General features: G+C 38.2%; 1 protein-coding gene across 4 annotated transcripts in view; it reads right to left on the minus strand.

Annotated features, from left to right (window-relative positions):
• C1H1orf185 (chromosome 1 C1orf185 homolog) overlaps positions 1–25,000 on the minus strand; it is a 66,454-nt gene that overhangs the window by 38,383 nt on the left and 3,071 nt on the right. For all 4 annotated transcript variants that reach the window (XM_002810836.3, XM_054554990.1, XM_054554989.1 and 1 more), the window contains exons 2-3: positions 17,708–17,813; positions 11,533–11,668 (exon numbers count right to left, since the gene is read on the minus strand). In XM_002810836.3, coding sequence (XP_002810882.2) covers positions 11,533–11,668; positions 17,708–17,813 — 242 coding nt within the window. The remainder of the gene's footprint in view (positions 1–11,532; positions 11,669–17,707; positions 17,814–25,000) is intronic.

A 25,000-nucleotide genomic window follows, 5' to 3' on the forward strand; every position in this document is an offset into this window, starting at 1 on the left:
TCCAAAACTGTGAGAATTAAATGTTGTTTAAGCCACCCAATCTAAGTTATTTTTGTTATAGCAGCCTGAAATGAATAAGACAGGTATTAAACTGGGTCTCCTGGGGTGTGGTGGCACATGTCTGTAGTCCTAGTTACTCAGGAGGCTGAGGTGGGAGGATCCCTTGAGTCCATGAGTTCAAGGTTACAGTGACCTATGATTGTGCCACTGCACAATCTCAAAAGAAAAGCCAATGTCAAAAGACCACATGCTACATGACTCCATTTATATAACATTCTGGAAATGATAAAATTTCAGAGATGGGCAACAGATCGCTGGTTGCCAGGAGCTAGGGAAAGGGAGGGAGGGAGTGATTATAAAGGGTAGCATGGGCTGGGTGCAGTGGCTCACACTCATAATCCCAGTGCTCTGGGAGGCCGAGGAGGGAGGATCACTTGAGGCCAGGAGTTTGAGACCCCATCTCTACAAAAAATTTAAAAAATTAGCTGCATGGCCGGGCACGGTGGCTCACGCCTGTAATCCCAGCACTTTGGGAGGCCGAGGCAGGCAGATCGCCTGAGGTCAGGAGTTTGAGACCAGCCTGGCCAACATGGTGAAACCCCGTCTCTACTAAAAATACAAAAATTAGCCAGGCGTGGTGGTACATGCCTGTAATCCCAGCTACTCAGGAGGCTGAGGCAGGAGAATCACTTGAACCAGGAAGGCAGATGTTGCAGTGAGCCAAGATCGTGCCACTGCACTCAAGCCTGGGTGACCTCGCCAGGCTCTATCTCAAAAAAAAAAAAAGCAAACAAAGCCAAACCAACATTCCAGTTTAAAAAGTGGGTAAAAGACTGAAACAAGCAGGTCACACACACAAATATATATAGCTAGCCAACAAGCTCACCGTCTTTAGTCATCAGGGAAATATAAATTAAAAGCTATTTTATTTTATTTTATTTTTTATTTTAATTTAATTTTTGGAGACAAAGTCTTGCTCTGTCACCCAGGCTGGAGTGCAGTGGCACAATCTCTGCTCACTGCAACCTTTGCCTCCCAAATTCAAGCGATTCTCCTGCCTCAGCCTCCCAAGTAGCTGGGATTACAGGCAAGCACCACCACACCTGGCTATTTTTTTTTATTTTCAGTAGAGATGGGATTTCGCCATACTGGCCAGGCTGGTCTTGAATTCCTGATCTCAGGTGATCTGCCCACCTCGGCCTCCCAAAGTGCAGGGATTACAGGAGTGAGCCACTGTGCCTGGCCTAAAAGCACATTTAAATGCCATTTTACACCCATTAAAATAGCCAAAATTAAAAATACTAACAACACCACCATATGTTGGCAAGTCCATGGAAAATTGAAACTCTCACTTATTGCTGGTGGGAGTGAAATAAGTTACAATCACTTTGGAAATCTGCTCAGCAGTTTCTTATAAAGTTACATATATGTCTCCCCAAGCCTTGATAATTCCAGGTTCAAGTACTTTCCCATGAAAAATGAAAATATAGGCTGGGCGCGGTGGCTCACGCCTGTAATCCCAGCGCTTCGGGAGGCCAAGGTAGGCGGATCACTGGATGTCAAAAGTTCTAGTCCAGCCGGCCAACATGGTGAAACCTGATCTCTACTAAAAATACAAAAAGTTAGCTGGGCGTGGTGGCACATGCCTATAGTCCCAACTACTCGGGAGGCTGAGGCAGAAGAATCGCTTGAACCTGGGAGGCGGAGGTTGCAGTGAGCTGAAATCACGCAATTGCATTCCAGCCTGGGTGACAGAGCGAGACTCTATCTCAAAAAAACAAAACAAAAAAAAACAAAGAAAGAAAGAAAGAAAAATGAAAATATATGTTCACTAAAAGTATGTGGTTGTTTAGAGTAGCCTTATTCATAGTAGTCAAAAACTGAAAACAACCCAATATCCATCAACAAGAGAATGCATAAATAAAATGTTCCTATAATGGACTACCACTTATCAATAGAAAGAACAAAGTTCTAACACACACAATAACATGGGTGAGCCCCAAAACTTTTATTAAGTGAGAGTAGTCAGACATAAAAGATATAATTTAATGTATATGTAATTTAGGAACAGATAAAAACTAAACCTTTTCAGAAATCAGAAAGCTGCTGGGTGCAGTGGCTCACACCTGTAACCCCAGCACTTTGGAAGGCCGAGGCAGGTGGATCACCTGAGGTCAGGAGCTCGAGACCAGCCTGGCCAACATGGTGAAACCCTGTCCTACTAAAAATACAAAATTAGCTGGGCTTGGTGGCATGCGTCTGTAGTCCCAGCTACTCCAGATGGTGAGGCAGGAGAATCGCTGGAACCCAGGAGGCAGAGGTTGCAGTGAGCTGAGATCGCGCCATTGCACTACAGCTTGGGTGACAAGAGAGAAACTCCATCCCCCCCCCCAAAAAAAACAAAAAAACAGACAAAAAATCAGAAAGCTGATACCTGGGATAGGTAGAGGAATTGACTGGAAAGGAGACATGAGAAATTTTCTTAGGTGATAAAAGTGTTCTGTAGTTTGTTTTAGGTGTTGGTTGAATGTATATACAGTTGTCAATGTTCATTAAGTGGAATATCTAAATTCTTTGCATTCCATTGTAGGTAATTAATCTCAAAATATTTTAAAAATTGTATCAATAAAATATTTTTAAAATCACAGTAAATTTCACTTCAGCGGTATTCTTCCCCAAAATACATAACCCAAGTTATAAATAATAAAAAAAAATTAAACAAACCCCAACTGAGGGACATTTTACAAACACGACCAGCACTCCCCAAAACTGTAAAGGTTAGGTTAAACAAGAAAGATGGAGATACAGTCACAGAGCAGAGGAAATTAAAGAAACAAATGCAATGTAGGATCCTGGATTAGGTCCTGAAATAGCAAAAGTACATTCACATAAAAACTGGTGAAATCTAAATAACATCTGGAGTTTAGTTAATAATAATGTACCAGTGTTGGTTTCTTAGTTTTGACAAATGTACCATGGTAACTTAAGATTTTAGCACTGGAGGAAAACTGGGTGAAGGGTATAGGAAAATTTTATATTATCTTTATGACTTTTATATCAATCATAGATTATTCTAAAATTAAAAGGTTACTTAAAATCATTTCACAAAAGCACAAACATATACATTTTTCAGTAATAGGAGTTGGGTGCAGTGGCTCATACCTGTAATCAGCACATTGAGAGGCTGAGGCAGGAGGCTCACTTGAGCCCAAGAGTTCGAGATTAGCCCCGGCAACACAGCAAGACTCTATCTCTACAATTTTTTTTTTAAGTGGACATGGTGGTGTGTACCTGTAGTTCCAGCTACTCAGGAGGCTGAGGTAGGAGGATCCTTTGAGTCCAGGAGTTCAAGATTACAGTGACCTATGATTGTGCCACTGCACTCCAGCCTGGGCAACAGTGCAAGACCCTGTCTCAAAAAAATTCCAGTAATAAAAACTAACAATGTAATTATAGAACCAGTTCACTCTGGTTAAACTTTGTCAGTAGCAATTGTAACAAAATACTGAGTTTCTCAGTTGCAGTGGGCCCCCAGGTTGCAAGTCACACTTGAGCATGTCCAGATGAACCAATCATGCCTGATATGTGACCCAGAGCTGACCAGAATGGAAAAGTTAACCATGTGCAGAACCTAAGTAACTTGAGTTGAGGAACAGGGACCTATTTAAGAAGTGAGGGGGTGCCCTGTTTTTGTTTTTAGAGCTGGGGTCTTGCTATGCTGCCCAGGCTGATCTTGAACTCCTGAGCTCAAGCAATCCACCCACCTCAGCAACCCAAAGTGCTGGGATTACAAGTATGAGCCACCGCACCTAGCTCCTGTTTTGCTGAAGCACAAATTTAAAACCCAAGGACCTGGCACCTCCTCTTTGGGACCCAATCAGATCATGCCTAGTTACATTTTTCTATCTCCTTCATAGTTACTCTCTGCCTTTCAAATCTGCTCGCAGACCCCAGCGCTCAGGGTGACATATTTGAGCATTGTCTTCTAACTCCTTGCCCAGTTGACCTTGCAATGAAGCTTTTTCTTTTCTCAAAAGCTGGTGCCATAGTATTGGCTTCTATGCATGTCAGACAGAATGCCCATTGCTTGGTAACAAAATAAGATGTGCAAGGCTTCTATAAAGTTAATTATAGCTGGGCATGGTGACTCATTCCTACAATCCAGCACTATACCCCCTTTATAATTTAGGATAGGTTTACAAGGCCCTTCAAGAATATAGAGATAAAGTATTGCCTCCTCCTGGAAGACTCAGTGTTACTAAAAACTTAAAACTAAAAACCCTACTGCTATTAAATTTCAAGGGAATCACTAGCTGGATATATGTCCAGGATTAAGCTTGTTTCTTATAAGTCCTCACAAGCCTAAGAGGAGGATACCAGACTTACATTTATAACCCCCTAAAAGACTGAAAGCTATTATTTCACAAATGCATAAATAGATAATGTGATGCTGTGGGTGGGCATAGAAGCATTAATTTTTCTCTTCCTTCTAATTCCTTTTCTTGTTTAACCTCCTAGTAAAGTTTATACTTTCTAGATTACACATAAAGATGATGCTGGCACAAGGCTTCCAACTGCATCCCATCTTTTGACCCGGAAAAAAAAAAAAACACCTTCCCATTGGGCCCCTTGGGTAAGGTATCCAGAGATTTTTACTCCTCCAATGCTAGGCAGGGCCTATACCCATAAAATGAGCAAGAAGCAGTTACAGAAGATGGGCCTCTGCCCTTCCACAGGCCCTGTAAGATTAAGGAAGAGTAATCTCTGAAGTAGGGAATGAGGTTAAGAAACCAGCAGGACTTGTTTTCTGGTCACAACACTGCTGACCAAAACAGGATCTTGTCCAGACAGAATAAAGTGAAGAAGCCCATAGGAACCAGCAGATGGTGACAAAAGTGATCCCTAGCTGCCTTCATTGCTCATTAACATAAGACACTATCACCAGTCTCACGGCAGTGACCCAGAAGTTATGACCACTTTTCGTGGCAATGACTCAGATATTACTGCCCCTTTCCTAGAAAGTTCTAAGTAATCCATTCCTCCATTTGCATTGATCCACCCCTTAATTTGCATGTAATTGAATGTGGGTTTACTGAGTATAATCACAGTTGATAAGAGCCCGTGGGTTGCTGTCTCTGGATGTGCTGCCTATGAATTAGCCCTGCTCTGCAAAGAGCAGTAATGTTCAACAAAAGATTGCTGTCCAACACCACCAGCTTGCTCTTGAATTCTTTCCTGGCTTTCTCCTAGGCTAAACCCCAGTTTTGAGGTGGCTGCCCTGCAACAAAAACACACCTTAAAAATAGTGCAAAGAGGCCAGGTACAGTGGCTCACGCCTATAATCCCAGCACTTTGGAAGGCCAAGGTGGGCGGATCACTTGAGGCCAGGAGTTCAAGACCAGGCTGGCCAACATGGCAAAACCCCGTCTCCACTAAAAATACAAAAATTAGCTGGGCTTGGTGGTGGGCCCCTGTAATCCCAGATACTCGGGAGGCTGAGGCAGAAGAATTGCATGAACCTGGGAGGCGGAGGTTGCAGTGAGCCGAGATCACACCACTGCACTCCAGCCTGGGAGAAAAGAGTGAAGCTCTGTCTCAGAAAAAAAAAAAAAAAAGTGCAAAGAACAGTCAAAAAATGGATGAAAACATTCAAATTTACATACGTGAAAGAGGATTAGATATCCCAAATAAATAACTCTTTCAAAGTTTTATAATAAACAAGCAAATAATCTAATAACAAAAGAGGTAAAAGATAACAGGCAATTTACATAAGAGGAAACCAAAATGGCCAATAAATTTTTTTTTTTTTTTTTGAGACAGGCTCTCGCTATGTTGCCCAGGCTAGTCTCGAACTGAGCTCAAGGCATCTGCCTGCCTCTGCCTCCCAAAGTGCTAGGATTATAGACGTGAACTACTGGCGCCCAGCCCCAATGTACTTTTGAACTTTTGAAAAGACAATCATCTCATTCGTTAGCAGAAAAATACAAATCAAAACTACAGCGAGAATCACGAGGTCAGGAGATCGAGACCATCCTGGCTAACTTGGTGAAACTCCGCCTCTACTAAAAAAAATACAAAAAATTAGCCCGGCATGGTGGCGGGCGCCTGTAGTCCCAGCAACTTGGGAGGCTGAGGCAGGAGAATGGCGTGAACCCAGGAGGCGAAGCTTGCAGTAAGCCGAGATCGCGTCACTGCACTCCAGCCTGCGCAAAAGTGCGAGACTCTCTCTCAAAAAAAAAAAAAAAAAAACTACAGTGAAATACCAAGAGATACAAGCCATGGGCTGGGAAAAAATATTTGCAAAGGACATATCTGATAAAGGATTATTGCTCTCTCTCTCTCTCTCTCTCTCTATATATATATATATATATAAAATGTGTGTGTATATATATACGTGTGTGTATATAAAATATATATTTTAAACTTGTTATATATAAGTTCTTTAAAACTTACATTCTTTAAAACTCAGCAATAAGAAAATCAATAACCCAATTAAAAATGAATGAAAGATCAAACAGACATCTCATCGAAGAAGATAGATAGCAAATAAGCACATGAAAAGGTGTTCAACATCACATGTTACTAGGGAATTGCAAATTAAAATGAGATACCACTACACATCTGTTAGAATGGTGAAACTCCAAAACACTGACAACAACAAATGCTGGTGAGAATGGGGAGCAACAGGAACTCTCATGCATTGTGGGTGAAAATGCAGACTGATATACTTTGGAAGAAAAATTGGCATTTTCTTATTAAACTACACACACTCATACCATAAGATCCCATAATTGTCTTTCCTGGTATTTATGCAAATAAGTTGAAAATTTATGTTTATACAAAAACCTCCACACATATGTTTATAGCAACTTTATTCATAATTGCCAAAACTTGGAAAAAACCAAAATGTCCTTCCATAGGTGAATGGATAAATAAACTATGGTATACAATGGAACATTATTCAGTGCTAAAAAGAAATAGGCCAGGCTATAGTTTCAATGTTTGTCCCTCCAAAACTCATGTTGAAACTTAATCCACACTTAATCCACGATGTGGCATTATTCAGGTGGGGCCTTTAAGAAATGATTGGGTCATAAATAGATTAATCCATTAATGGCTTAATGGATTAATAGCTTAATGGGTTATCACAGGAGTGGGACTAGTGGCTTTCTAAGAAGACAAGAGACTTGAACTAGCACACTCAGCCCCTTCACCATGTGATGCCCTATGCCACCTCAGGACTTTGCAGAAATCCTACCAGCAAGAAAGCTCTCACCAGATGTGCCCCTCCTTGATCTTAGACTTCCAAACTCCAGACTGTAAGAAATACATTTCGTTTTTTATAAATTACCCAGTTTCAGGTATTCTGGTATAAGCAACAGAAAACAGACTAAGACAGGCCATCGAGCCATGAAAATACATGGAGAAAGCTTAAATGCACATTACTAAGTGAAAGAAGCCAATCTGAAAAGACTACATATTGTGTGATTCCAACTATATGACAAATGTGCCTATTCTGGAAAAGGCAAAAACTATGGAAACAGTAAAAGGATCAGGGGTTGCCAGGGGTTAGAGCAGAGGGAGGGATAAATCAGAGAAGCACAGAGGACTTTTAGGATAATGAAACTATTCTGTATGATACTGTAACGACATGATTGTACATTTGTCAAAACCCATAGACTACATAATACCAAAAGTGAACATTATTGTAAACTATGAATTTTGGATTATTATGTGTCAGTGTGGGTTCATCAATGGTAGCATATGCACCTCTCTGGTGTAGGATGTGGATAGTTGGGGAGGCTGTGTCTGTGTAGGGGGAAAGAATACAGTGAGACTCTGTATTTTCTGCTCAGTTTTGCTATGAATCTACAATGGCTTGAAAAAAATTAGGTATGAAGACTATAGATACTATTACACATCCATTATATTGTCAAAAGTTTAGAAGCCTGAAATTGCCAAGATTGTTGAAGATATGAAGTAACTGTGCACTTATATATGTGTTGGGGGAACGTATATTGACACAGCTACTTTGGAATACAATTTGGAATTATCTAATAAGGTTGAACATGCACTTACCCCATAATGCAGCAATTCTACTCTTAGGTATAGCCCCTATAAAGATTTCATAGAGAAACAACTGAAAACAACCCCAAACTTAATGTAAACCACAGAAAATTTGATATTTTCACAGAATGGAATACCAAATAACAGTAAAAGCAAGGAACTATGGCTACATATATCAAATGGAGGAATTTCAGAAATGCAATACTGCACAAAAAAGGAAAGATTAGATATGGAGTTCAAAACACATGAAATTTAATAATATATTATTCTATAACATTTATGGCAAAACTGTAAGGAAAAGTAAGGAAATGATTAGCTGTAATTACAGGATAGTGGTTCCTTTAGTGGAGGGTGGGAGTTGGAGGTGTGACAGATATATAAGACTCAGAATATCTCAAAGGTACCGGTAACATCCTATTTTTTATTCTGGGTAGTGAGTATAAAAAATCCATTTATTATTTAAATTTCATGTGCATGTGTATATGTATTCTTCTGTATGTATGTCATATTTCACAATAAAAGTTTTTGTTAGAAATCAATCTCTAGTTTTTTATTATATTAAACCTATTTTTGTTATCATTTTATCCTCCTGCCCCATAGAAGTCTGCCTGTAGTAGAAGAGGAAGAAGCCAATACAGAGGCAGAAATTGGGATAAGAAAAACAGGGACAATACAAAAGAGTTCTTTTGTACTGAAATTGACTGGCTGAGGTTAGCACTACTTTAAACTTTTTATACTATATTTTTTTTATTCTAGTTTGAATGAGGTTCCTGTCACTGAATATCAAGGATCCTGAATAACAGCCTTAAAAAAGAAGGAAACTTTGTCATTTGCGACAACCAGGGTGAATCTGGAGGACATTATATTAAGTGAAAGAAACCAGACACAGAAAGACAAATACCCATGACTTCACTCAAATGTGGAATCTAAAAAAGTTGAACTTGTAGAAGCAGACAGTAGAATGGTGGGCTGGGATGGCAGGATACCAGGGGCTGGGGGTGGCAGGGTGACAGAGGAGATGTTGGTCAAAGGATACAAAACTTCAGTTAGATAAGAGGAATAGATTCAAGGAATCTATTGTGCAACACGGTGATTATAGTTAATAACAATGTATCGTATTGTTGAAAATCACTAAGAGAGTAGATTTTAAGCCTTCTCACCACAAAAAATGACAAGTATGTGAGGTAACACACGTGTTAACTAACATTATTTAGCCATTCCACAAAGTACACATATTTCAAAACATCATGTTGTACATGATAAATATATACAATTTTTGTCAATTAAAAAACAAAAGAATCCCGAATTATCTTTTGTGTTTACTTGTGCATTATTTCTCTCTCCCACTACACTAAAAATTTCATAAAAGCAGAGGCTATTATCTCCCTTGTTCATCTCCAAATTCCCAGTGGCCTAACACAATGCCCGGCATATAAGCACTTCTTACATATTTGTTGAATGAATAATAAACAACCTAATTAAAATTGCACTCATGACACTTTTGTAATTGTTTATTAGTGTCTATACATCGTTCAGTATGGTGGTATTATTATATCATTAGTACCTAGCAAAATGCCTAGTACGTGATGGGTACTGAATAAATTAATATTAAATGCATACACAGGAACAATTTTTCTCTGCAATGCAATCTCTATTTCAAACTGTCCTTCATTCGAAAGTCAGAGGAAATAACCTTTAGAATTAATTTGATGTTTACATCCACCTGCTTAAAATCTTCCAGTAAAAATAATAGTAATTGTACGGTGCTCACTACAGGATCAGGCACTATTCTGAGTGCTTTTTCACATAATAATTCCTTTAATCCCACAACAACTCTATGGAGGTGAAATTATCCTTATTTTGCAGATGAGGAAACTGAGACACAGAGAAGTTAAGTAACTTGCCTAACATTATACAGCTATTGGTGGTACAGTCAGAATTGAAATCTGTAATCTGGTTCTACAGACAATGCTCTTGACCATATTACTATAATCCTTCAGTGGTTCTGTGCAGCCTAAGGGGTAAAATTCAAAATCCTTAGGGTGCAAATGAGGCTCATCACAATCTCATCCCCAGTGTCTTTTTCCACCACTCTGTTCCGAATCCTAGGCTCCAAACATTATAACATTTTTACTGAATATATTGCTTCCTTTCATAGCCACAAGCCTTTGAACATGAGATGTCCTTTGTTCTCTTTCTTCCCGACAAACTTCTCTTCATTTCTTAAAACCCAGTTCAAAATGCCTTCTCTGTGAAGCCCTCCTCAATTCAGCCTTTTTTGTCTGCACGTCTTCAACTTTGTGAGCTCTTATCATATGATGTTGTACTTATTTAGTTTATGTATTTTTCTTCTCTACTGATTTTGAGCTCATCTAGGGCTGGGCTCATATCTTAGTTGTTTATATAGCCTCAGTGGCAAAACTAGTGCTGATGTATATAAAGTACTCAACAAATGTGTTTGTTTTTGAGACAGGGTCGTCTCGCTGTCACCTAGGCTGGAGTGCAGTAGCGCAGTCATAGCTCACTGCAACTTCAAACTCCTGTACTTAAAGGATCCTCCTGCCTCAGCCTCCTGAACAACTAGGACTACAGGCATGAGCCACTACATCCAACTACTTTTTTATTTTTAAAATTTTTATAGAGATGGGGTCTCGCTATGTTGCCTGGGCTGGTTTCCAGTTCCTGGGCTCAAGCAATCCTCCCGCCCTTGGATTCCCAAAGTTCTGGGATTGCAGGCGTAAGCTGCCATGGCCAGCCAGCAAATGTTTGTTAAATCAATGAACACCGAGTACAACTTGAGTTGAATACTCAAGATATATAGTGAAACTTTGACAACCTATCAGTTTGTCACTATTTATCTATCTACAAAACAAACACTGTTTTGCTTAGCTATTGCAGTTTTAGTGTCTGCCTTTTTTTCCTTTGTTCATTTAGCATTGTGTTGACACTTACCATATCACACAAAGTTAATTAGGTGTCTGCCTTTCTCACTTGTACTACACATATACCTTGAAGGTAGGTGCCATATCTTACTATCTTCAATAAAGGGGCCCAGAGGAACTTGGAATATAGTAAAGGCTTAGTACATCATTGTCAAAGTGAATTTAATTTCAGTTGGTATGGTTAGGCTATCTGGAGTATCTCTTATCTCCAGATCTTTTTCCTTTGACAAGCCTGGTAATTTTGCTTTCAGTTTTTCTTATGCCATTTATCTTTATCCCTATAGCAATCCCAATATGTGGAATGTAGGTTGTTGGGCTAGAGATATGAAGAAACAACTGTAGAAGGTGATATATTTTCACTTAGCTTTTCAGTTTTCCTATAGTATAAACTCTAACTAGTTTGTCCCTCAAATTAAAAAATAACAGTGGATTCTCTGTCCTTCAGATTTTAAGACAGCAATGCTAATAACATGGTATCAAAAGAAATTATTTGAAAAGATTACTATAAAATATTACACCCTACCTGTAATTGGAATCTCCCAGTATGAAAATTTCGAGAAATAAAAACACACTGAGAATGAGATTTAATCTTCCCCGTTGATGGTCTTTGTCTGCATCTCTCATCAATTGCTTTAAATTTGGAATTTTGAAATATTTCTCTGAAAAATATTTTATAAACAGTATTATTAAACCTGAATTAGATTATAAAACAATTAAAATCATTATTTCCAATATTTATACATAAAGCTTTAAAATCAGAATAAGTACATTATAGCATATTTATTTTTAAAAGCACAAGTCAATTTACATACTCCCTACTCATATGTTATATTTCATTACATCTATTTTATTCATAGAATATAAATTAAGCCACTTATTTTATTCATGAAATGTAAATTAAGCTATGTATGCAGGGCTATATTTTCAGTTTGAATATTAGCCAGGAGTCTTTGATATATTTCTTTCTGGTTGTGAGAAAATTAGTTGACTTTAATGTCAATTAGCCTTTTCATAAAATTATCCTTAATGGCGAAGGAAATTGAAATGCAACTCATTGGTCAATTTTGGTATTTAATCATATTTCTGGCAAAAAGTAAGAGGGGCTGGTGCGGTGGCTTACGCCTGTAATCCTAGCACTTTGAGAGGTCAAGGCGGGCAGATCACTTGAGGTCAGGAGTTCAAGACCAGCTTGGCCAACATGGTGAAACCCTGTCTCTACTAAAAACACACACAAAAAAATTAGCTGGGCATGGTAGCACATGCCTGTAATCCCAGCTACTAGGGTGGCTGAGGCAGGAAAGTTGCTTGAACTCAGGAGGTAGAGGTTGCAGTGAGCCTAGATTGCACCACTGCACTCCAGCCTGGGTGACAGAGTGAGACCCTGTCTCAAAAATAAATAAGAGGAAGAAAACTGAATTGACTCACAATGGAAGAGTACCGTAATCTTTTCTTATCCATGCAACCACAAGTAAGTGAGAGAGATTTAAAGAAAAGAAAGCAGCAAGTAAAATCTCAGATGATCAAAGACAGTTAAGTATAAGGGAATGTAGTTTCAAACAGTCATTCTCAACTTAAGGATTTAAAGAACAATGGAATATTTTTCAGTATTGAAAAGAAAGAAATGAGCTATTAAGGCATGAAAAGACATGGAGGAAACTTAAATGTGTATTACTAAAGCAAAAGAGGTCAATCTTAAAAGCTACATACTATATGATTCCAACTATATGACATTCTGGAAAAGGCAAAACTATGGAGACAGTAAAAGGATCACTGGTTGCTAGGAGTTGGGGGAGGGAGGGATGAATAGATGGACCATAAAGGATTTTTAGGGCAGTGAAAATACTCTGTGTGATACTATAATGGTGGATTTTACACATTCATCGAAACCCACAGAATATACAACACCAAGAGTGAACCCTAATGTAAGCTACAAAATATGGGTGATAGTGATGTGTTAATGTAGATTCATCAATTGTAAACTCCTCCCAAATAATAATAATAATGCTCATTGCCATTTCTTCTTTCAGAGGTACTGGAATATTTCCAAATTAATTCAAGAGATCATATTATGTTAATGAGGCATTAACAATTAGGATTCATTTATTCATTGCATTCAATTCTCAACAAATATTTATTGAGTATTTACTATGTGCCAGGCTTTATGCTGGGTGTTGTATATATAGTGGTAGGAGGAAAAAGAACAGCCCCTTGCCCTCATGGAATGCTCATTGCTTCCATTGAGCTTAAATACTAGAAAAGAAGACAGACATTAATAACGTAATCACAAGAAAATGAAAAATTACAAGAGTGGAAATTGCTGTCAAGGAAAGCTACCTGGTATTGTGGATGTAACTAAGGGAATTAACGTGGTTAGGTCAGGGAAGCCTTTATTATTAAGGAAGGGATGATTTAACTGGGCATCTGAAGAAACAGCAGTAGTTATTAGGTAGAATGTGGAAGAGGGGACATTTGAAAGTAAGTATATTCTAGACAGAGAGAATATCATATACAAAGACCTACTGGCCAGATTAGGACAATGTAACAGAAACACAGAAAGCAAGAGGGAAAGCGGGAGATGAGATTGGGGAATATGAGTGGGGGTAGACCATGTAAGCCCTTAAAAGTTTTATCTTTAATCCAAAGGCAATGAAAAGTCCTTTAAAATACAGTGAGTGTGGGGTAGAAGGGTAGTTCGGGCTGGGTGCAGTGGTTCACACTTGTAATCCCAGCACTTTGGGAGGCTGAGGAGAGCGGATCACCTAAGGTCAGGAGTTCGAGATCAACCTGGCCAACATAGCAAAACCCTGTCTCTACTAAAAATACAAAAATTAGCTGGATGCGGTGGCATGCATCTGTAGTCCCAGCTACTCAGGAGGCTGTGGTAGGAGAATTGCTTGAACCTGGGAGGCGGAGGTTGCAGCGAGCCAAGATCATACCACTGCACTCCAGCCTGGTGACAGACCAAGACTCTGTTTCAAAAAAAAGGGTAGGGTGACTTGATCAGATTTGCCCTTGGAGAATATCTGGTAGAAGCGTGGAGAAAAGATTAAATGAGTACGATACTGAAGGTGGAGTCAATTTTAACTTCTTTTGCAGTAGTCTCTGTGGGGGATAATGAGAACTTGGATAGGATGGTGGCAGTGGTAAAGGAGATAATTGAGTAGATATGAGCAATATACGAAGTAAAGTAAATAGAATTTAGTGATAGTTCAAGTTTAGTGGGAGTGGGGAGATTCAGGGATGTCTTTCATTTTTATCACCAGCCCCCTAAATTGCTCCTCCCTTTCATCATCTCCTTGTCTCAGTAAATGACTGAGCTTAACTGAGCTGAGTAAAGTATAAACTACGTATCTGCTTACGGTAAAAAAGTTATGTGTCAGCATTAACTCTGCCATTTTCATCCAATCTGTCAACAAGATCTGCTGACTCTACTGCAAAACCTATCCCAGATCCAACTCCATCTTTTCATCTCCTCTACTTCCATGTTAGTGCAAGACACCGTAAACTCTCACCCTGACTCTGCAGTAGTCTCCTGACTTGTCTCTCTGCTTTCACTCTTGCTCCATTAAAATTCAGGCTTCATAAAGACATAAAGATATTTAAAAAATATCTTTAAAAGTGTAAATCAGAACTCTCATACATTGCTGGTGAGAGTGTATATACACTTCTGAAAAGTGTTTGGCCATTTCTAATAAAGCTAATCATATGATCCAACAATTCTAGTTTTAGGTATTTACCTAAGAAAAGTGAAAGTACGTGTACTTTATACGTACAAGATTTATACAAGAATGTTTATGGCACCCATTTTCCTAAGAGCTAAAAACAAAATGACCCCAATGTCCATTAACAAAAGAATAGATAAACCAAGGTATATTCATAAAATGGAATATTACTCAATAAAACAATGAACTATGGATGCATAAATGCAATAAAATGAATCTAAAAATATTATTATTATTTTGAGACAGAGTCTTGCTCTGTTGCCCAGGCTCAAGTGCAGTGGCACAATCTCGGCTCACTGCAACCTCTGCCATCTGGGTTCAAGTGATTCTCCTGCCTCAGCCTCCCGAGTAGCTGGGATTACAGGCATGAATGACCATGCCCGATTAATTTTTGTACTTTTAGTAGAGACCGGGTTTCACCGTTCACTGGTCTCCAACTCCTGACCTCAAGAGATCTGCCCGCCTCGGCCTCCCAAAGTGTTGGGATTACAGACGTCAGCCACTGTGCACGGCCTCAAAAATATTATGTTGAGTGAAAAAAACAGACATAAAAAGTCCATACGATCCAAGAACAGGCAAAATTAATCTGTGGTGATAGAAACCTTAATAATTCTTGCCTCTGAGGTAGGAGGTCAGGAGTGATGCCTGGAAAGGAGCATGGGGAACTTTCTAGGGCAGTGAAAAGCTCTATATCTTGATAGAGTGGTGGTTACATAGGTGTATATTTGTTGAAACTGATAGCTGTACATTTCAAATCTATGCAGTTTCTTGTATGTAAACTATACCTCAATTTTAAACAGTTATTAAAATGTAAATCAGCTATAGGATAGTCTTTATTTACTTATTTATTTTTGAGACAGAGTCTCGCTGTGTCACCTAGGCTGGAGTGCAGTGGTGGGATCTTGGCTCACTGCAATCTCTGCCTTCAGGGTTCAAGCAATTCTCGTGTCTCAGCCTCCCAGGTAGCTGGGGTTACAGGCGTGCGCCACCATTCCTGGCTAATTTTTGTGTTTTTAGTAGAGACAAAGTTTTGCCATGATGGCCAGGCTGGTCTCAAACTCTTAGCCTCAAGTGATTCACCTGCCTCGGCCTCCCAAAGTGCTGGGATTACAGACGTGAGTCACCGCCCCTCCTAGGATAGTCTTTAAAATGGAGATAATATTACTTTTACCTTATGGGGCTAAGTCTGAATGAGATAACATATGAAGCATTTATAACAGTGCCTATGTAGAAAGCAGTCAGTGTTAGCTATTATGATGACGGTGCTATTCCCCTTGTTTAGAAACTGCCAATGGCACAAATAAAATCCAACTCCATGTTCTAGCCTACAAATTCTTAAGTGATCTGGCTCTTACATGTCTCTTCAATTTCATGATTGTTTCCCTTTCTCACTGCAGATTATTCACATTGGCCTTCTTTCTGTTTGTTAAACATGTCAAGACCATTCCTTAGGGTCTTTCTATTTGCTCTGCTTTCAGTTTAGACAGCTCTTGCACAAAGTCTTCATATGTCTGGTTCCTTCTAACTCAGATCTTAGATTAAATACAACCTACCTTAGTACACACATATCCTGACTACTTTATTTGTTCATTATCTGTCCCCTGCTAGTGGCATTGCAAATCTATGAAACAGAAACTTTTTAAACTTGTTCACAGTTGTAACCTCAATACCTAGAACAATGGCAAGCACCTAATAAATATTTGTTGGAAGAATGAGTAAGTGAATAATTTCTAGGTTTCTGACTTCTGAATGTAGATGGGTAGTGTGTATTCATTTGCAACAAAGAACACTGAAAGACTGTGTGGGAAGATTATGTTACAATTTATATATTTTAAACATTAGACAATGCAAACACTGAATTTATGCATGTATGTATGTATTTTTGAGATGGAGTTTCACTCTTTTCATCCAGGCTGTAGTGCAATGGCACAATCTCGGCTCACTGCAACCTCCGCCTCCTGGGTTCAAGTGATTCTCCTGTCTTAGCCTCCCGAGCAGCTGGGACTACAGGTATGTGCCACTACATCTGGCTAACTTTGTTTATCGTTAATAGAGAGAGGGTTTCACCATTTTGGCCAGGCTAGTCTCAAACTCCTGACCCCAGGTGATCCGCCCGCCTTGGACTCCCAAAGTGCTGGAATTACAGGTGTGAGCCAAGGCACCCGGCCTGAAATGATTTAATAATTAGAAACAGCAAATTTTACAGTTGAAAGGAATTAAGGTGTCAAATGATCTTTTTTCTGTTTCTGGCAAAAGACTACTTTCAGACCATACCAGGGCATTCTGTCAGCTTTTTTCTTAAATATCTCCTAAAGAAAAAGTTTCTTTCCTTTTCTGTAATGTTTTCAATCTCTAAAATTGGGAGTCAATTTTTAAAAACGTTTTCACCTTCCATTACAATCAAACCTATGTCTTCTAGAAAATAAAGGCCGGGTGTGGTGGCTCATGCCTGTAATCCCAGCACTTTGGGAGGCTGAGGCGGGCGGATCATCTGAGGTCAGGAGTTCGAGACCAGCCCGGCCAACATGGTGAAACCCCGTCTCTACTAAAAATACAAAAAGAGGCGGGCATCGTGGTGCGAACCTGTAATCCCAGCTACCCAGGAGGCTGAGGCAGGAGAATCGCTTGAACCCAGGAGGTGGAGTCTGCAGTGAGCCAAGATCGCACCACTGCACTCCAGCCTGGGCGACAGAGCAAGACTCTGTCTCAAAAAAAGAAAAAAAAGAAAAGAAAAGAAAGTAGGTCTTGTTATCCTTCAAAATTTTAATGCATGAACATTCCTATCACCAGTACTTCTTTTTTCAGGCTTCTTAAAAAATGTAAAGCCTTCCGTCCCCAACCAAAGGGTCTATAACCAAATCCCAAACTACACAATCAATACTATCATAGTTATTTAAGCTTACTTCCATTTGAAAAAGTCCTTTATTGAATTTTTAAAAGAAAAAAGGGTTAAAGAAATATTCAAATAATCCTTACCTTCGTTTGCAAATCAGGAACCACAAAGCTGATGCCAAAGCAAAGAAACCAATTCCCAAAGTGACAGCACCAGCAGCCAGAAAATAGGTCAAGTAATTAAAAAAACCTATACAAACAAATTACAAAAGATTATTTCATGCATGTATTTTTATTCTCTAGGTAAAACTGAATGATAAACTTCAAATGATATAGCACGTTGTAGTGTTAAGACATTAACCAGGAGATTGGGAGATGGGAATTCTAGTCCCATGCAATTCTAATAAACTCCAAGACCATGGATTAGAGAATTACACAGGGCCTCCTGATGATTATGGCCCAGGGCACGTTTCTTTGACGATGCCAATATTTGAAACCTAGGTTTCGTTTGTGTTTGTACAGCTGCCACCACCTTGTTATCTGTTCATTCTTCCTTCTCAGTCTAGCTTTTTTTTTTTTTTTTCTCCAGTATCATTCCTGGCAGGCCTCCAACATAAGACTTTTTAAGATTTTCATTTTAAGATTTGTGTTATCAATCTCTATAAGGAGGCAGATAAGGGTAATAAAGTAACAAATATGAGGAATTTTTAAGATCTTAGAAATCTTTACAAGTTTTATCTAAAAGGTAAAATGAGGATGGGCGTGGCGGCTCATGCCTGTAATCCCAACACTTTGGGAGACTGAGGCGGAAGGATCTTGAAGCCAGGAGTTGGATACCAGCCCGGCCTTAGAGTGAAATACCATCTCTACAAAAAGTTAAAAAACAATTAACCAGGGGCGGGGCGCCGTGGCTCACGCCTGTAATCCCAGCACTTTGGGAGGCTGAGACGGGCAGAGCGCCTGAGGTCAGGAGTTCAAGACCAGCCTGGCCAACATGGTGAAACCTTGTCTCCACTAAAAATACAGAAATTAGCCAGGCATGGTGGTACATGCCTGTAGTCCCAGCTACTCGGGAGGCTGAGGCAGGAGAATCACTGGAACCTGGGAGGTGGAAGTTGTAGTAAACTGAGATAGCACCACTGCACTCAAGCCTGAGACTCCGTCTCAAAAAAAAATTAACCAGGTGTGATGGCATTTGCCTGTTAGTCCCAGCTACTTGGGAGGCTGAGGCGGGAGGATTGCTTGAGCCCAGGAGTTTGAGGTTACAGTGAACTAAAATTGCTCCACTGCACTGTAGCCTGGGCAACAAAGCAAAACCTGTCTCTCAAAAGAAATAAAAATAAAAATAAAAAGAAAGAAAGAAAGTTAAATGAAAGCAATATAAAGTAAAAGTATATCACCAATTTTATAATTGGAAAAGCCTATAGGAATTATATGGTATTACCCTTTATTTTACAGATGGTAAAATTGAGGTCCAAGAAAGCAAAGTAATAAACTAAGGTTATGCAGCAAATTAAAGCCAGACCTCTGGGGTTTTTTTTTCCTATTATCTTATCTCTGCTACAAATTATCATAATTCTGGTAGGTATTAAAAATAATTAGGAATGAAGAAGGCATGGGGTAATTATAGGTTGGTCAAGTCTTCCTTAAGATTCTGAAAGCTGCATAAAGTAAACTGTAGAAAGCTTTCAAAAAACAAAAGAAGGAAAGAAAGCTTTCTGTTTTTTTCTTTCTTTTTTTTTTTTTTTGTTTTGAGCGAGATGCTCTGTCACCCAGGCTGGAGTACAGTGGTGAGATCTTGGCTCACTGCAACCTCCGACTCCCGGGTTCAAGTGATTCTCCTGCCTCACCCTCCCAAGTAGCTGGGACTACAGGCGCACACCACCATGCCTGGCTAATTTTTGTATTTTTCGTAGACACGGGGTTTTACCATGTTGGCCAGGCTGGTCTCTAACTCCTGACCTCAAGTGATTCACCCACCTCAGCCTCCCACAGTGCTGGGATTACAGGCATAAGCCATCACGCCCAGCCGAGAAAGAAAGCTTTCATAGGAGGCTTTATAGAACTTGAACCTTAAGACAATTGAGGAAAATATTATTTTGGGAAAAGATTGAGTATAAAACTAATTGAAGATCTTTGTGTGAATATATTATCAAGTTCCACTAAGAATATAACATGATAAAGATTTTTGTCGTTTCCATATTTTTATTGTTTCCTAAGTAATTTCCAGCTTCAAGATAGTGCCTGCAAATCTTAGTTTTCTTTGAGATCAGAAATGTCTACATTCACGAATTAATTAGTGGTACAAAAAGGTTATATAAGATTATTTCTCAAAGTGAGACTTTTAATATAAAAACTCCAAAAGCCCCAAATTAGGAAATCAATTAAATAAGTTATAATGATGCTATATATGAAAAATATATCTAACATTTATACTGCAAATACTATATGCCAGGCACTATTCAAGTGCTTTATAAACATTAACTTATTTACTTCTCCAAATTCTATAAGTCAAATACTATGATTTCTGCACTTTACATATGAGAAAACAAATGAGGCAAATTGAGGCTAAATAGCTTTCTCAAAAGAATAGAACTGGTAAGTAGGGGAATAGCAGTAATTTAAATGTTGCTAAGGGACTTTATCATCTAGATTGGGTAAGGAATAGAGGCAGTGAATATCTTTAGATTTTTATTTTTAGAAAAACAGTTAAGTATAGATGTTAAAAATTTAAGGGTAACCAAAGCAATCTACAGATTCAATACAATCCCTATCAAAATAACAATGAAATTGTTCACAGAAATAGGAAAAAATTCTAAAATGTGTATGAAACCACAAAACACCCTGAATAGCTAAAGCAATCATGAGTGGAAAAAAAAAGTTGGAGGTATCACACTATCTGACTTCAAAATATACTACAATGCTATAATAACCAAAACAGCATAGCATTGGCATAAAAAACAGAAACATAGGCTAATGGAACAGGACAGAGAACCCAGAAATAAATCTACATGTCTACAGCCAACTGATTTTTGCCAAAGTGCCAAGAACACTCACCGGAGAAAGAACAACCTCTTGTGGGGAAAACTGGCTATCCATCTGCAGAAGACCCTTATCTCTCACCATATACAAAAATCAACTCAAAATGGATTAACGACTTAAATGTAAGAGCCCAAACTATAAAACAACTAGAAAAAAAAATAGGGGAAATGCTTCAGGACATTGGTTTGAGAAAAGATTTTATGAATAAGACCTCAAAAGCACAAGTAACAAAAGCAAAAATAGATAAATGAGATTATATCAAACTAAAAACCTTCTGCACAGCAAAGGAAGCAATCAACAAAGCAAAGAGACAACTTGTAGAATGGCAGGAAATATTTGCAAACTATTCGTCTGACAAGGGATTAATATTTAAAATATACAAGGAACTCAACTCAGCATCAAAGAAACATAATCTGATTAAAAATGGGAAGATGATCTGAACAGACATTTCTCAAAGGACGTACAAATGACCAACAGGTATATGAAAAGATGTTCAGCATCACTATCATCAGGGAAATGCAAATCAAAACCACAATGAGATATTATCTTACCCTAGTTAGAATGGCTATTATCAAAAAGACAAAAAATAACAAATGCTGGCAAGGATGCAGAGAAAGGGGAACCCTTATAGACTGTTGGTGAGAATGCAAAATAGTACAGCCATTATGAAAAACAATATGGAGTTTTCTCAAAAACCTAAAAATAAAACTACCACGCGATTCAGCAATTCCACTTCTGCGTATATATTCAAAGGAAAGGAAAGGAAATCAGTATACCAAAGTGACATCTGTACCCCTGTATTTGTTGCAGCATTATTCACTATAGCCAAGATATGGAATCAATCTAGGTGTCCATCAATGAATGAATAAAAAAAATGTGGTATATATACACAATGGAGTATTATTCAGTCCTAAAAACAACTGAAACATTTGCAGCAACATGGATGGGACTGGAAGTCATAAGTGAAATAAGCCAGGAACAGAAAGACAAAAATTGTATGTTCTCATTCATATGTGGGAGCTTAAAAAGGGGATCTCAAGAAGAAGAGAGTAAAATGGTGGTTACCAGAGACTGGGAAGGGAGTGGGGGAAGGGAGGATGATGAGAAGTTGGTTAATGGGTACAAACATACAGTTAGAAGGAATATGTTCTCTAATGTTTGATGGCAGAGCAGGGTGACAACAGTTAACAATAATGTATTATATATTTCAAAATAGCTAGAAGATAAGAATTGTAATGTTCTAAATACAAAGATAAATGTGTGAGGCGAGGGATAGCCCAATAACCTGGTTTGAGTATTACACATTGTACACATGTATCAAAATATCACACTGTACCCCATAAATGTGCACAATTACATCAATTAAAAAAAAAACCAAAATTTTAAGAGTATCATAAAAGAGAATCTAAATGGCCAATAAACATGTAAAAATGTTATTAATCATTAAGGAAGTAAAAATTAAACCATAATGAGATACTATGACCACTATATACAGTGCCTAAAATGAAAAAGAAAATATGAAGTACTGGCAAGGAGGCAGAGTAGCCTGAACTCTCATTCACTGGTGGTGAGAATGTAATTTGGTAAAATACTTTAAAATACTGTTTAGCATTATTATGAAAGCTGAACACATGCATACTTATGATCCAGCAATTCAACTCTTAGACAAATACCCAACTGAGGAGCATACGTGTGTTCACAAAAACATGTACTAAAATATTTATAGGAGCACTACTCGACATAGCCCACAAATTGGAAACTGTCCAAATGCCAATCAATAGTTGAATGGATAAATTTAAAAGTTGAATTAATTAAAGAAAACAAAATATTTACAGCAATGAGAAAGAATAAACTACAACTATGCACAACATAATGGATAAATTTTATAAACGTAATGCTGAGCAAAAGAAGGCAGACATAAAGTTCAAACACCGACATCAGGGGGAGTTCTGGGATGTTGGTAATGTTCTGTTTCTTGATCTGGGTGTTGCTTCTATACATCTGTTGACTGAAACTTCATCAAACTTACCACTTATGACTTATCAATAAACTAGATCTATATGTGTCAGTATGAATAAAACTGAAAAAATAATATAAAAAAGCAAGTTCTATAAATGTATATTCGATGATTCCAATTATGTACTGATTTCATTTATGCACATTTAAAGAAAACATAAAATAATACTATTTTTAACAATTAAATATTTAAAAAGTATTAAAGTACACCAAATTTTAGTATTAGTTGTCTTTTGGTGGGGAAAGCGGTGGATGGCACTGTGGATAGAACACAAACTTAGACTTTATCTATAATATTTCATTGGTTTTTCTTTTCTTAAACACTTTTTTAGACTAGCCAAGTGCAGTAATGATGAGAGAAGAAAGAACTGAACAAGGAGTTCGATCTGCAACTGACTGTGCACAATCAATTAAGACTCACTGCCTTCAGAGCAGCCTTTTATGGAGTGGCGGGTAAGTGGAGGGTCTCTCTATATCGCCCAGCCTGGTCTTGAACTCCTGGCCTCAAGTGATCCTTCTATCTCAGTTTCCTGAGTAGCTGAGATTACAGGCATGAGCCACCATGCCCAATATTTCATTTCTTTAAAAAAATTACAGATCTGGGCCAGGCGCGGTGGCTCACACCTGTAATCCCAGCATTTTGGGAGGCTGAGGTGGGCGGATCACGAGGTCAGGAGATCGAAACCATCCTGGCCAACACGGTGAAACCCTGTCTCTACTAAAAATACAAAAAACTAGCTGAGCATGGTGGTGTGTGCCTGTAATCCCAGCTACTCGGGAGGCTGAGGCAGGGGAATCGCTTGAACCAGGGAGTTGGAGGTTGCAGTGAGCTGAGATTGCACCACTGCACTCCAGCCTGGCGACAGAGCAAGACTTTGTCTCAAAAAAAAAAAAAAAAAAAAAAAAAAATTACAGATCTGTAGCTTAGATGAACAAAAAAATGTTCATTTATGAGGAGATTACATGGGTGTTTACTATTCTTTTTCCTTTCCCTTTTTCTGCTTTTCTCCAGTATGTATTGGAGACAAGGCCTGACTCTGTTGCCCAGGCTGGAATGCAGTGGCACAATCATAGCTCACTATAGCCTTGAGCTCCTGGGGCTCAAGCAATCCTCTGATCTTCCCGCCTTGGCCTCCCAAGTAACTAGGACTACAGGCACATGCCACCATTCCTGGCTAACCTTTTTAATTTTTTTAGAGACAGAGTCTCACTTTTTTGCCAAGGCTGATTTCCTTTTCTCAAATATTTAAATATTTAATATTTAATATAATATGAGACATAATATAATCTCAATTTTGTTAAAAAAGAAAAAGAGAGAGAGGGAGAGAGATAGCAAAAACTATTTGTATAAAGAAAATAATCAACATTGGTTATTCCTAGGGTAAGGGCTTATAGGTACAATTTTCACTCTAGATCTTTCTATATATCAAATTTTCTACCATGAATATCTTAGAAAAATCAGAAAAAAAATTTTTTAATTTTCATATATAATTCCTGACTCATCTATATTACAAGTCTCCTTGTAGCACCTTCTATATTTTTATCACTGTGTTTATAGCCCACTTAGCTTTCACCTCTGAGAATCTCTGCCCTCCTACTTTCCTCTCCTTAAAAATTCTCTATTAGGACAGATGATAGGTGTGATTAGTACACCATTCCAGTCCCTGGTTTAAATGAATCATTTACCTCTCAGGGGAATTTCAATGAGATATAAAGAACATGAAAATTTCCAAAACATTTTACCACAGGAAGGAAAAATTACGTATTTGCTAATACCTTCAACAAGTGTCGCTTTCTGTCTAAATCAATTTGTAAAATGAGAAGGCTTGACTGTGTGATCACTAAGTTCTGCTCCTACTCTAAAGGTTTAGTCTATATATCATAAAGTCATATTATATACAAAGATAGTATTTTTACTTTTTTGACTCCACTTTTAAGTATCCTACCTAAAGTAACTCCCCACTTTCAATAGTCACTCTTTGTAATCACTCTATTTCTTTGTCTTTAATAATAATCATTAATAATATTCTTTATTTATTGGTTTATTGTCTGTTGTCTGCCTTCTTAGAACCACTATGGTATTCTCAGAGTTTAGAATAATGACTGGTTACTCAATAAATTATTAAATATTCAATGGATAATGATAGATGCTAGTATTAAAACATGGGTAATATAAGGTTCTTTCCCTCAAGAAGTACGCTGCTTACTAGGAAGGACATACATATTTTTTAAGTTCAATTTAAAAGTATTATGGGTGTTATAATGGAAGAATAATACAAAATAAAGACATAGGAAGATCTATAGAAAGATAGGAGAAAGTTTTTTTTTTTAAGGCTGCATAGCTAAACATTGCCTGATAATTTTCTATTGCCAATTACT

Source organism: Pongo abelii, chromosome 1, assembly GCF_028885655.2.
Source record: "Pongo abelii isolate AG06213 chromosome 1, NHGRI_mPonAbe1-v2.0_pri, whole genome shotgun sequence".
Taxonomy (NCBI): domain Eukaryota; kingdom Metazoa; phylum Chordata; class Mammalia; order Primates; family Hominidae; genus Pongo; species Pongo abelii.